A 14,703-nucleotide genomic window follows, 5' to 3' on the forward strand; every position below is an offset into this window, starting at 1 on the left:
CAATCATGCTCATGCAGCTGATTCTCACAGTCACGCGCACAATCATGCTCACACAGCTGATTCTCACGCTCATTCACACAATTCTCACGCTTACGCGCACGATCGCAGTCATGCTCCTCATTCTCACGCTCATGTGCACAATCACGCTCACACGACTGATTCTCACACTCAGGCACAGTCTCTCCCTTACACACACACACACACACACAGTCCGTGCCTCGATCACTCCCCTCCCGCCCAGCCCGCTGTATCTGCCGGCCTCTTTCCCTGGGAGCTCCCGCCTGCCCTGTTGCAGCTGCTCCCAGCCCGCCCCTCACAGTCGCATGTGCCTGCCCCTGCTGGGGGCGGAGCCTGAGCCCTTAACCCCGCCCCTCCTCAGTCGTCCCCGCCCCTCCCCGCAGAGCCCTCACGGCGTGTGGGCGGGGCCTGTGGGCGGGGCCGGCCCCCGAGGCCCCGCCCCGCTCCCGGCTGGGCACTCGCTGCCTCCCCGGCTATAAGAGGGCGGCTCGGGCAGCCGGAGCCTCATCGGGCTCTGCGGGGAAACGAGATGATCAGCCCTAGCGCTGCAGCAAAATGCTGGATGGACACCTCCTTCTGGGATGGCTCTCCTCCTGCGCGCTCCTAGTGCTGCTTGGCGGCGCCCCGGGACCCTCCGCCGCCTACTTCGGGTAGGTCCGCCCGGCGCCCCGGCCCCAACGCGGCACCCCAAGGCAGCTTCCCCCAGGGCAGCTTCCCCCGGCACCCCAATGCAGCTTCCTCCGGCACCCCCGCTTCCCCCAGGGCAGCTCCATCCGGCACCCCAGGGCAGCTCCCCCTGCACCCCCGCTTCCCCCAGGGCAGCTCCATCCGGCACCCCAGGGCAGCTCCCCCTGCACCCCCGCTTCCCCCAGGGCAGCTCCATCCGGCACCCCAGGGCAGCTCCCCCTGCATCCCCGCTTCCCCCAGGGCAGCTCCATCCGGCACCCCAGGGCAGCTCCCCCTGCACCCCCGCTTCCCCCAGGGCAGCTTCATCCGGCACCCCCCTGTAGCTTCCGTCACTTCCCCGCGCCCTGCACCCCCGCTTCCCCCCGGGCAGCTCCAACCTGGACCCTCACCTCAGTGAGCCCAGCGCCCCCCTGTCCCCCAGGCTGCGTTCCGCCGCCCCTCCCCTGCACCCTCTCGGTGCCCCTGGCGCTCGCAGCCCTGCACCCACCGTCTCGCAAATAGCCTGTGAGCTCCCCCGCTGCACCTTGCGCCCCCCCGCCCCCAGCCCAGCGGCACCCCGGGACCCTCCCGTCTCCTCCCCCGGGCCGGTGAGCCGGGGCGCCTCCCTCCATGGTCTAGTCCCCCGCACCCTCTGCAACAACTGCCCCCTGGACCAGGCTGGGGCTGGCTGCAAAGGGCTTGTCTTGTGCCGGTCGTACTCGGGGGTCGCCACGGTGTCTGTCTCTGCCCCTCCAGGGCGGGGATGCTCCTGCTCTTGCCTGGCGCAAGGACTGTGTCAATGCGCCCCCCCCCCCCTTCCTGACTGCCTGGGGTGGGTCGAGGCCAGGGATCTAGCCCACATCTGGGCGCCTTCCCCGTGAGGCGAGATGCGAAGGCGTTTGGGAGCCAGTTCCCCCTAACCCTTTACTGTGGCTGATCCACCCTGCGAGTTCTTGTAGCTGGCATCAGCTGGCCGGGGTGAGCCGGGGGCTGGCCCTGGGAGCCGGCGGAGTGTGTCTGCCTAGGCACGGAACAGCAGAGAGAGAAATCTGGGGTGTGGAAGGGACACAAACCGGACTCGGTCTCTCCTCCCCACTTCACCCCGCAATCGGCTGCTTCTGGCGGAGTCACCCGGCTCCGGGAGCCTTGCTCGTTGTCAAGCCTCTGGAAACGGGGCGCAGGACGTTGCTTGTCTTGCATTTCCAAGTTGTCATTAATCCCCGGAAGTCTAGAAGCTGCAGGTTGTTGCTTGGGAGCTGTTTGTTTGTGTTTAAGTGGGATTCCCCCCCCCCCCCCCATAGTAATTTACAGCACTGAGTTGTACTCATGGCTCTTGTATTTGGCGTCTGCTTTGAATCTCTCCATGTAGCCTGGACAGACTGGCTGAGATTATTTTGAAGTGGGGTTTACTTAAAAATAAATAAATAAATGGTGCTGATTCTGGAGTCTTATTTTGTCTTTCCTGTAATAGCGTAGTCTGCAAGCTGATATTTTTCTTATGTTTGTGGTCCACCCTCCCCCACCCCCTTCCCTGCATACAGTGCAACTTAAGGGCACGACTTATACAATAGCAAAAGGCACGTTGGTGGGTCTGTCCTAGGGATCCAGCTGCTCTTGTCTCCAGAGCTATTCTGTTTAGGGGTCATGTAGCTTTGAAATCAAGTTACTCTTTAGTTTCACAAAAACCGTGACTTCCAGAAATTGGCAGTAGCCGGGAAAACTCTCCGTGTGTGTGAGAGGGAGGGATTTGCTTTGGGACCTAGAGGATGGAGAAGGGATTTGCACCCTCAGCTAGGTGCAATTTTGTTGTTCAGTTGTCTAAACTTGCAGTAAATCATGGGAAGCCCCCTTAAGGGATAAAAGCTCCTCTGTTCTCTTCCCCTCCCCCGAAATCATAGCTCTCCCCACCAAGTTAATGAGCATAAAACACACTTGCAAAATCCAGATGTTTACAAACTGTTTTTATAGAAAAATAACTGAATCTAATTCCCCCCCCCCCCGGCTCGCTGTTCTATTGAAAGTGTCGGATCATTGCTATTATGCATCTCCTGTAACTGTGCTTTCTGGGGCAGGAAATCAAAACAAGTTTTTCTTCCTGTATCTCAAGACTCTCGAGTCTCCGAAAGTGTTCATGTGGGTTTTTTAATGTAGCTTTTGAATTGGTATTTGTTTCTGGTTTGAACACACCAGATTTGTCTGGTTCAGCTATTCTGGGTCTAATTTCGCAGCTTTCTCTCTCAAAGGAAATATAGTGACAATTGCACTCTGGTGTGTATGCCAAAGACCAGTGAGCTTGCTAATCGCATTGGAAAAACCCTTTCTAGTTTGCAGGTAAAGAACAGTGAGACATGAAGTGTGGGGTTTTGGTTTGAGGTTTGCAGCTTTCACTGTTCTTGCATGCAGCTTTGTCCGCTGTAACAGCAAGCGCCTGGCTTTTCCTGGAGTGTCCTTTCTTCACTGCTCTCCTGGAATACACCTTTTCCTTGGCTACAGGGCGCCTCCTGGTCCTCTCCTGCAGTGTGGATTTGGTGTGCTGCTAGCATGGGTCGACCCCCGCTTGTCACCTGTTGCGTCTTCCCCCAGTTTGAAGACGGGGCTTTACGTGCAATTTCACACTTGCACCAGCAGAGGGTTCCGTCAACCCATGAATGGAGCCTGTGGAGTTAGAGGGGGATTGACAGGCGGAGACTTGCAGGTGTATCCTGTTCTCAAAGAAAACTAAATATTTCATGGGAAAGCTTGCTTTGGGGTTGGGGGCTTTCAATATGCTGAATTGGGGTCTAAAGCTAATCATATGTAAGGAGGAAAAAGTACCTCCCCCCCCCCCCCATCTGGTTTCTTCTCCTCCTTTACCTCTGCATCCTCCTGAAGACCTGGCTTTCCCTTTTAGCAATAGATCTATCTATAATTTCTGCTGGCTTTGCTTCCCATGTCAGTCACTGGGCTAAAACCTCACAGTGGCAAGATCAACTGGTCTCAGAGAAACTTGAATTTAGACACTGAAGCCGTCGGGGCAGTTTAAGTCTTTTATGCTCTGTTAATCCCCCCAGTGGCTGGGGCAAGCATTGTGGGGTTATTTCTTGTCTCTTTCAAAGAATCTGTTTTTGAAATGGGATCAACTTGCAGTGGGTAGAGGGAGCAGGATGGAGTGAGATCAGGAGACCCAGTCCAGTAAACTAACGTGAAATCTAATAGTGAATCTAGCTTCTGTCTCTGGGGTTTGTATACTCCATCACCTTGAGCTACACAATCCCCAGTGAGTGGTTTCCTAATGGAGCTGAGATTTCTTCTTCCAGTAAGACATATCTATTGTCTTGCTCTGTGGTCTGGCAAACTTTTCAAAACACTGCTGCTTGCCTGCTCCCTTCCCAAACCCGTGCTGTTTAACTTTTTGCTCCTGGGCTAGCTTTGTGAGATAGGCCCTCTCCTTTTGTGAGGGTTTCGTGGTAAGGGTCCTGCAGTCCCACAAGCACACTGAAGTTTGTGCCTCTGCAAACTACATCACGCAGCATCTAAAATATCAGACTATGCTAAACATTTGCAGTCTAGCTCTAATCTCTGTGCTGACTGAGGATTGTTCTGAGATGTTTAAACCATGCTGTGCTAATGCTGTAGTGGAACAGGTAGTCTATTGCAGCTGTTAGGAGTAGCCTTTCCTAAAGCCTGCCTCCAATGGTCAGTTTAGATTATAGGCACTTCAAAACTAATAGCCTGGGTCAAGAGAAGGGCACAGTGAACATTGCACCTGACTTAATTCCAGATTCCCTTCTTAGTCTCAGGGAATTTCTTGCATTGCTGAGCAGAGGGTCTGTTTGTGTTGCTACTTGAATTTTCCAGACTAGGCTTGATTATTCTTAAGCATCTTGCAGGGTAGGTTGGGGAGGAAATGCTGGCTGTTCCACCTGCTAGGTGAGCTTCCCATTTTGCTGTGCAAAATGAAGTTTTCTTATGTTAATTAAGGCAGCATCTTTTCTGTCTGTTTAGAGCCCTGCAAATGATTAGCATCTGCTGCTAATATCTTCATTGTTCAAGAGAATTAAAGCAGAGATCATGCTCACTGAGCCTTCTTACACACAAGAATATTCAATAACTGGGTTCATAGTCCTTGTTAATCCACAACAGTACATGATTTACAGAGTGTGCATGGAAGGTATACTTGGGTGTGCTGCACTTTTTAGTATGGGCACCCCTAAGGTTGCAAATGGAAAGGCTTCTGCTTTACATGCCAGAATCAGGGTGAAAAGATGCCCCACAGGGCGCTAGGTGGCTCTTAAAAACATGAATGTGATCAATTTTCCCCTGCCAGGCAGCATGGGCTGTGACTCCCCTTGGCCCGAGTCAGAAAGCTGATCACCTCCCTTGCAAAGGTCTACTGTGAGATTCCTCATTTAGGTACGAGACTAAAGTGAAAACTGCACTAAGTACCTAATCTCCAGGGAAATTGAGTCAAATTCTGCTCCTAGAGCTATGCCGGATTAACCAACATATATCCTCTTTCAGCATACTTGGGATTTGCACCAGAGCAGAATCTGCCTCGTCTTGTTGTCAGCACTTGCTTTTAAAGCACCACGATGTCTAGTGTGACTCTAGCTTGGCCTTCAGCACCCACCCCTAAGTGCAATGCCCCTCTTGGCTGTTAAAACTGACTTCACTTCTTTGTGGAGCCTTTCTTAGGAGAATTAAACATCTCAGCAGCGATTCTTTAAAGTCTCCATTCAGAGAGGGGTGAACTGCAGGCGGCCGTGTTAAACAGATGTCACCCTGGAGCTCCCAACTTGGCTGCTCCGTTCCGCAGTCCGAAAAGGAATCGAGACAGCTGTGGATGATGCCCCCTCTTCCTCTCTTCTCCCTTCCCCCGCTCCCCTGCATTCCACCCAAACGAATTGTTTCAGGGAAAGAATTCAGTGTTTCCAAATGGGTGGCCTACTCAGTAATTAGTGCCACTGGGACAGAAATTGTGCATGGTTACAAGTTAACGAGATTGTGTCAGCAGGCAGTAACGCTGGTGTCAGCTTGCCTGCAAAGGAGAGACTGCAGAAGTAGCAGGATGGTCTAGCAAGACTGAAGAGTGTCCCTCTAGAATGTAGAATTATTGTGTTCATACCATCAACCTGAGGGGGGGGGCTCCTTAATTTTCTTCTCTGGATCCTTGAGACTGATCCACTGGGAATTGTAGAGTACCTGAAAAGTGGTGGAGAAAATATATATAATTTTTTCCTGATCTTAGTTCCTTGCTTTTGTGTACATGCTGTATTGTAGAAGACTCTTAATTGCTAGAATCACACAGGACCGTGTTTGTAGTCCTCTGGTTATACTGTGTCCTGTCCATGAAACTCAAAGCGCTTTACAAAGGCGGGTCAACATTATCCTGTAACAGAAGGAAAAGGCATAAGCTGTTTTGCCTGACGTTGGACTACCGATCTGTAGCAGATTGGAACTTGGATCTCATGACTCCTGTCCCTTTAATCCTAAGTCTCTTCTTCCACTTGGGGGAGGAGAAGCAGGTGTTTTTGTCAACTGATGTGCTTAGTGTAATATTAGATTGGAAGTGACGGTCACAAATGTTGTTCCTGGAGTGATGGTGGTGTGGCACCCAAACAAGTCTGAATTTAGACACTAGAGATGGAAAGAATATATGGTAGTGGCCCAAGGAAGCCTAACAAGCTTATTCCAAGAGTACTAAAGTGTCTTTAAATGGAATACTCTAATCTGTGCTGAAAGGGTCTCAGCTGGAGTATTGTGTCCAGTTTTGGGTGCTACACTTCAGGAAAGATGTGGACAAACTGGAGGAAGTCCAGAGAAGAACAAGAAAAATGATTAAAGGTCTAGAAAACATGACCCCCAAGGAAAGATTGGGGAAAAATGGGTTTTAGTCTGGAGCAGAGAAGACTGAGGGGGGACATGATGTCTTTTTCAAGGACATAAAAGGCTGCTCCAAGGAGATGGGTGAAAAATTGTTCTTAACCTCTGAGGATAGACAAGAAGCAATGGACTTAAATTGCAGCAAGGAAGGTTTTGGTTGGACTTAAGGAAACTTCCTAACTATCAGGGTGAGGAAGTACTGGAACAAATTGCTTAGGGAGGTTGTGGAATCTGTCACAGGAGGTTTTTAAGAAGAGGTTAGACGAACACCTGTCAGGGGTGGTCTAGATAATACTTAGTCATGCCATGAGAGCAGGGGACTAGAGTAGATGACCTCTTGAGGTCCCTTTCTCCCCTACCCAGTGTCCCTAGAACCATAGGACTGAAAGACCTGTGACGACAGAAAAGGAGTCTGCCAAAGGAACGGGGGGGGGGGGGAATCTTCCTCCCTTGTGACTTCATAAAGTCTAGAGCAGTGGTCTGTGGACTCCTGGGGGGCTGTGAGCAGGTTTCAGGGGGTCTGCCAAGCAGGGCCAGTGTTAGACTTTCTGGGGTTGAGGGCAGAAAGTTGAAGTCCCACCACATGGGTCTGAAGCAGGGGTCCTGAGCCCTTTCATCTGGGACTGAAGCCAAAGCCTGAGAAACTTAGCTGCCTGGGGGGCCCCTGTGACATGGGGCCCCAGGCAACTGCCCTGCTTGCTACCCCCTAATGCTGGCCCTGGCTTCTATATGCAGAAAACCAGTTATTGTGGCACAGGTGGGCCATGAAGTTTTTATGGCATGTTGTGGGGGGCCTCAAAGAGGCTGTGAGAACCCCTGGTCTAGAGAACGTGCTGTAGGAAACAATCTTGTACTCGTCCCTTAGGGTGACCTCCTAGACCAATCTAGGCTCTTAATTGGCCTCAATCACTGTAGTACTTGAGTCTTCCAAACTGAACTAACAGACTTTCTCCACTAACGTGAGGCAGGCCTTGTTCTCTTAAGAACCTAGACTTTCAGTGATTTGGGACACCTTGAGGAAAGGACAACACAACTGCTAGGGTAAAGGGTATTGTAAGGCAGAACACCACTACAAACAGTGGTGCATGCCCTATGAAGGCATCTCCTATAGATTGGCTTCTTCTCTTCCATGAGTAGTTAAAGATGATTGCTTCCAAAATACTAAAAGCACTTAGACCAGCTGCATAGGATGTGCCAAACTTTTCTCAAATATCTTTTGATAGTTGAGGGGGGTATCTTGGAGCAGCCCAAAGCGAAAAGAAAAATCACTTCTCCATTTTTCTTGTTGCTTAAAAGTTTTGGATTATTTTGCTCTTCTTTTCTTTGTAGGGCAGATGTTAAGATAACATTTAGGGAATCCCTGTGGACTTTGCATTATTGGCCTCTGAAGTAACAGATGATGAGATTAGCAGTGCCCTGCTTGGGTGACGGATCATTAAGGCCAATCGTGTGCCACACTACTGCAGGTGAGTAGGAAGCAGAGGTGGCTGTTAGGCCCTGGTGCGTGTGTGGTTTTGAGATCAGATAGTCTGTCGTCAGATCTGTCCCACTGCAAACATTTGACAAGGCAAGGTAATAACATTCTATAACAGTTGTGTTACCGGTGTCCATCTTGATAGACCCCAGTATTCTTTACACATGGATTGCTATAGCTACCTCTGGGGTCAGGGCAGGCTGGCTGGGTCACAGGCCAGCACTGCAAGCACTTGCTGCTCAGGAATGTCTTCTCTGGCCCCAGATGCAGGCTGATTCTCCTTCAACATCCCAGGGGATGTCCTACACCCACCTTTGGTGCTTCTCCTGCATCTGCAATGTGGAGTGACCTTCCCCCCCACCCCAGTTCACTCCAATGTTCAGAACTACTTACTGGCCTATAAGCATTTCTGTCCTGGCAGGCCAAGAAGCACTTGCCCTTTTAGTTTGGGTATTGCCTGATACTGGCACTCTTACCAAGTGGTCTCACAGAAGTCATGAGACTGTCTGGACACTTGCATACTTCTGTCCATATAGCACCTTGGGTAATAAACAAAACTAAGGATTCTATTTCTTAGTCTCCAGTTGCCAAAGTCAATGTAAACATACTCTAAATAACATCCTAATATTACCTTTCCATTTAGGGAATTTCTGTAGCTGACATTGGATGGTAGTGTGATCTAGGGAAAGTGGTGCATAGACTCAAGGTGTTGCCTATGCTACAGGTTCTTGAACTGTGGTATAGACTATGGACTAGATATAACCCACTCAGGCCTGTACTTTTGACAAGTACCATAGGCTATTTTATCTTTCTCCAGAGTGAAACGCAGCAGCTGTTTAGAAAAATGAGCTATGATGGCAAGTGAGGAATACTGTATCCAGTTGAAACTACAGCTGGAATTTATATAGGCAGAATGTAATTCCCCAAATTGGAATCTGGCCAGGAATGTGGGCCTAACACCCCTCAATGCTGTTTAACGCTCCTATGGCACTCTTTAATGGTCCCAGTGGTCCATACAGAGGTCTCAATCCTCCAGACCCAAATGTGTGGTCTTGGAATCCAAACAATGACAACACTCAAAAGTAGTACAAGAGGGAACTGGGAAAAGGTGAGAGATTTTCTAGTCCCTTTACTACATGGGACATCGGTTCAAGACTATGCCTTTCTTCTCATACTTCATGGGAGTAAATGTGAGAGAGCATTTGGTTTGGTCCTGAGCTGGAATAGTAGTTTCCTCACCCTCTTTAAAATGAGTGAGGTGAATGTGTGGGCTTTTTTTATGGATATGATCAACAAACCATGATCTCCAGTTTCCAAATTGTAGGCCTTGACCTGGGTGAATTCAAGAAGCAGCTTTTAACAATCCCCTTCTGCAGAGGGAACCACATACACAGGAGCAGATGATGAAGATGAAAGCATTTACACTTTAGCCTACCTAACAGGAGTACTGGACTGCATTTGCAAAGTGACCTGAAGGTGGAGCTGATCTATTACTGTGGCTCTTTGGCAGTGTACATTAGTAAATTCTGGCCCCTTCTCACCCCAGGCATGGAGGGTAGCTCTTGCCCATATACCTGATGCAATCTGACCTTAATAGACTTGCTGTTGCCACAGCAGAGCGTGAAGGGCAGTGCTTTCAGACCTAGATGCACAAATCCACATGTGGGTGCTTAACTTCCTGGGATCTATCTGCTCCCTCTGCCAGCAGTGTGCAAGGGAGATCTGGGAAAGGTTGCCCTATAGTCTTGGGAGAGGAAGGATGGCCTTGCACTTCAGAAGGCCAGGGTTCAATTCCTGGAGCTACCACATTTTTTTTATTGCCTCAGTTCCCCCTCTGTAAATAGGGCTAATGGTTTTCCCTCTTACCCTGATGAACAGCACCTTAATAGGTAACCTAGCTTACAACACCTAGTACAACCGGGCCCCAACCTTGGCTGGGGCTTCTAGGTGCAACTGTCCTCTTCCTACTTGGCAGGTTCTTTTCTTTCGTGGAACTGGCTATGCAGAACTTCACCAGAGTCCTAAAGATTTCAAGTGTCTCCTGGTGGAGGGCCAGGTCAATGATTAACTTGCTTATTGAAAGCTGCTAATCACAATTAAAGGAAGTCCAGTTTGCACCTTACAACCCCAATTCAGAAAGCTCATGAGTGTGTAATTAAAGGGCTCATGCTTTATCACAGCATAACCAAGCTGCCTAAATCTTATTCAGTGGCTGGTAATTGAATTAAGTTGCAGGGTGGGTTGGTGGGGCTGTGAACAGAAGGGGTTTAAAATGAACAAAGACAAACCTGATACATTCAGACTGGGGAACTATCACGCCAGACTCTAGCTTATGTCAACATTTGCTTGTCCCCCTCCCATTCCCATCGGTTCATTGCTAGCTCAAGGAAAACATTTGTAGCACGGCATGCTCTGTTGGGCTAACCAACATCAGTGATATCCTTTTAGGGCAGAAGGGAGGAAAATTGGAGGTACTTCTAGAATAGGTTTCCTTCTCCTGTAATTGAAGAGATGGTGAGACTGAAAAGCAACTGAGGTAGAAGTGCATTGATCACAAACTCCCAGTGCAATGCTTTGGCCAAAAGGGCTGTTGCAATACTTGGCTGTATAACTAGGGGGAGTACTAAGCATGAAGAGGTGAGATCCCATCATACATGGCATTGAGGATTCCACTACTGCAATCTGTGCAGTTCTGATATCTACCCTAAATAGGGAAAGGGTCAGGGAAGAGTTGCACACATGATTCATAGTTTGTAGGGGGCATTTTCCAGACTAAGAGCTCAAGTTTCTGCAATCATCAGAAGGTTTAAAAGATGAGTCAAGCAGTCCAGACAGTACCTACGCCAGGCAAAGACCTCCTCAAACTTGATGCTCTAACCTAGCAGACACAGACATAAGAGCCGATGGATGGATGGCTTCACCTGCCAGCCAAATTGAAAATACAGTGCAGACTTTTCAGTGTGGGTAATTTAACACTGTAGTAGCTTCCCAAAGGATGGGGTGAATTCAGTTACTGAACTTGAGGCAGGAATCGCTGGGTGAAGTTCTGGGCTTTGTCGTGCCACATCATAATGGTCCCTCTTAGCCTTTAAATCTACAGCCCTCAGTGTAGGCATCTTTAGCTATTGTCACGGTGCAGTAAGTGAGGCTGTCAGCTCATCATGGAGATGACACCAACCAACCTTGGGACTTCTACAGGCTGATCCAAAGTCACTTGAAACACTCCCAGTCACTTGAATGTGCTTTGCATGAGACCCCTAGTGAACATGAGTCTCATGAAAGACTCAATAGATCACCTTGTATGCTGCTCCAATTTAGTGTGGAACAAGCCAGCAGAGCTAACTATGGCTCTTAAATGGAGTGAAAGAATCCCACCAGTCAAATCCAATGTGGGGAGCAGGCATTCACATTTGTGCTCGCTCTCCCTCCTCCTCATAGTAGTAATGATGTATAAACACAGGGGGAGGAATCCAAGTTTTCCATATCAGTTGAGAATTAAGATCAGATGCTTAACATGGGCAAGGAGGGTTGAAAACTGATCTAAAGGCTTGGAACTGGTTTTGAAGAAGCACCCTTCTCTGTCGCCTGAGGTGTCTTTATTGCTAGTATCATGCTAATGCCACATACCACTGTCTGAATCTGCAAGCAAATCCTTACAGAAATGCACATCAGTGGATGGCCCTTAGGTTCTAAGTGGGGCAGCTGGGTCAGACACTATAGCACAATATAGTAACTAGAAGCTTGTGATCTAAAGCTACATCTTAGACCACATGGTGGCAGAGACTTTGTGATGTGCTCTGAAGACTGTATCCCTACCAAATACTGAGCATTAGGTAGCCCTAGTTGTAACCAGCCAATATACACATGTCCACTTACTCATTCTGATCTGTCAGATCCCACTGCTGGAGAGCTAGTCCAATTCATATGGAACCCAAGCCAGTGGACTGTGGGATAAAAGCTAAATATCTTAAATGCAACCGTCTTTGTTTTAAACAAACCTTCATTTGGGAGACTGGGGAGTAGGAAGATAAAACCTTTAAGGCAGAATTTTGATTTTCATTGGAAGGGGTAAAGTGTTGGCCTACATATTTCTCTTCTTTAGACCAGGATTTTCAAAGGAGTCTGTGGGAGCTAGACTGGCTTGAACATCCTGATGACAAAGTCCAAAAAAGTTCCAATCTCTTTAGATAGCTTTACATGTTTTTGTTTAATATAGATCACAAAGTCATAAAAGCCAAGTGCTAATGAACCATTCCAGTGTCTAAAATAGATCAAGATAACCTAGTCAGAAATACTTAGTTCTGTATCTCTCATCCTTTTTTTATGTCAAAGATGCTGCAAAATGAGCTGTCATGTTTTTACAAAATGTAGCTCTGTTACAGAACTCCTTTTTACTTCTAAAACTGAGATGGCAAAATAAACTATTTGACTTTATACTCATGCAGTCCCCAAGCGCAATCTAGATCCAGAATCTGACCTTTGCTGGATGAAAAGCTGATCTTGGTTAAAATCTCAGACTTTTTTAATCTACCACAGTAAGCTCTACTCCTTATGGTAGCAGCACAGTGCAAAGTAGTAACTAGAACGGAGTATTTCATGACTTTACATAGATAAACATATTGGCTAAACTCAAGGGAATTGCTCTGGCATATGGAAAAATCTGTAGCTTTTTTTATATAGCTGTTGCAAAGAACTTCATATTTGAAACGGTCAAAACAACTGTCTGACATGTGTAGCTCTTTGCTTTTGCTTCCAGTATTAATTTCTTTTTCCAGAAGAGTCAAGGGTGGGGAGCTATCTTTACAAAAACTTGAGAGGTGAGGGGAATAATTTAAATATACTTGAGCTTTCTCAAGGGTTGCAAATAGGCAAAAATACATAGTAGATATTCTATGAGCATGTATAAACCTGGAATAGATCTGGTGTTAAAGCTCTTAGTTTGTACTGACTTGGATTGCAAATACTGCATCACCTTTCATGATGAGACAGTTCCTTACAGTATTACTACACAGATTCCAAGTCAACCTTCTTTATATTAAGAGTAACAAGTCTTCATTAGAAGTCTAGATTGCTCATTCACCAGCTCTTACAGGATGAGACTGGAAGAAAAGTCACATTGGTCTGTGTGGGTGTGTGGTTTTTTTTTGTTTTGGTTTGTTTTTTTTTATTGACCTAACCATCCAGCACAGCTACAAGATCACTGACCAGTATCTAGGGAAGCCTGGAATAAAAACTCCTCTTGACAATGAGTAGCTGCTGCAAAAGTGCTTCCTCAAACTGGGGGGAGACTGTGCCAGAAGGCTTCAAAAACTGAAGTTATTTAGTTACACTATACCTAGTGGCTGGTTAAGTAACAACTGTCCCACCACTGTTGTGGAAGGATGAGAAGCTATGTGCATTGGCCTTCAAGAATGGCACATTCAGGAGCTTAGAATGACCACATTGTCTCCTGTGTCCTTCAAAGAACTGTAGAATGTGTACTATAGCACATCTCCCAAGGGAAGTGGACCTAAGCCATGGGGTTCTGGCATTCTGGACTAGAAAATATCTGAGAGGGAGCACTTTCATTGGCAGTGGCAGCAGGTGAATTAAGTGGCTTTTCCTCTTAATCCTTGCTCCTTCCATGGAGCACCAATGAGTTTACTACTTGGGTACTTTAGTCCACTTGAAGGAATAACATTTCACTAATTCTGATCTAGTGAAAATCTCACTGCTTGGAGAAGGCTTTGTTAAATTTTTAAGGGGAAACTTTCTAATGTGCCTTCATGATTTTAGCCATAAGTCCTCTTGTGAATCTGGGATTTGTGCTCATATACCTTAGACATTCCTGAAATATTTCACCTGCCCCAGTATCCCCACCTTAATCTGTTGGTCATTCTAACCTGGCGTAAGCAGAGGCTCTCATTGATTTCAGCTGTTCGTAAACTTGTGCCTGGATAGGTTTGAGATGAGCCAATTCATTCTTAGGAGCCCGTTAGGGTAAGCGCCAGTCGGACACTTCGAGCTCCATCTTCATGAGGTGCCTTATTTATGGCTGTTTCTGTTGCCAATCAGCTGCATAAGATTCCTGAATTTAAAATTTCTCAGCTCTGTGAGACCATATGAGGGGAGATTAAGACTGACTTCATCTTGGAAAAGAGACAATTAAAAGGGATATGATGGAGGTCTCTAAAATCATGACCGGTGTGGAGAAAGTAAATGAAGTGTTTACTTAGAATCATAGAATATCAGGGTTGGAAGGGACCCCAGAAGGTCATCTAGTCCAACCCCCTGCTCAAAGCAGGACCAAGTCCCAGTTAAATCATCCTAGCCAGGGCTTTGTCAAGCCTGACCTTAAAAACCTCTAAGGAAGGAGATTCTACCACCTCCCTAGGTAACGCATTCCAGTGTTTCACCACCCTCTTAGTGAAAAAGTTTTTCCTAATATCCAATCTAAACCTCCCCCATTGCAACTTGAGACCATTACTCCTCGTTCTGTCATCTGCTACCATTGAGAACAGTCTAGAGCCATCCTCTTTGAAACCCCCTTTCAGGTAGTTGAAAGCAGCTATCAAATCCCCCCTCATTCTTCTCTTCTGCAGACTAAACAATCCCAGCTCCCTCAGCCTCTCCTCATAAGTCATGTGCTCTAGACCCCTAATCATTTTTGTTGCCCTTCGCTGTACTCTTTCCAATTTATCCAC

The 14,703-nt window shown here is 47.6% G+C and overlaps 1 protein-coding gene across 1 annotated transcript in view; it reads left to right on the plus strand.

Annotated features, from left to right (window-relative positions):
* The first annotated feature begins 522 nt into the window (after positions 1 to 522).
* Positions 523 to 14,703, plus strand: part of WNT9A (Wnt family member 9A) — a 78,636-nt gene continuing 64,455 nt past the window's right edge. Inside the window, exon 1 of the mRNA XM_038391071.2 lies at positions 523 to 668. Coding sequence (XP_038246999.1) covers positions 574 to 668 — 95 coding nt within the window. The 5' untranslated portion in view covers positions 523 to 573. The remainder of the gene's footprint in view (positions 669 to 14,703) is intronic.

The sequence above is a fragment of the Dermochelys coriacea genome, chromosome 2 (assembly GCF_009764565.3).
Source record: "Dermochelys coriacea isolate rDerCor1 chromosome 2, rDerCor1.pri.v4, whole genome shotgun sequence".
Taxonomy (NCBI): domain Eukaryota; kingdom Metazoa; phylum Chordata; order Testudines; family Dermochelyidae; genus Dermochelys; species Dermochelys coriacea.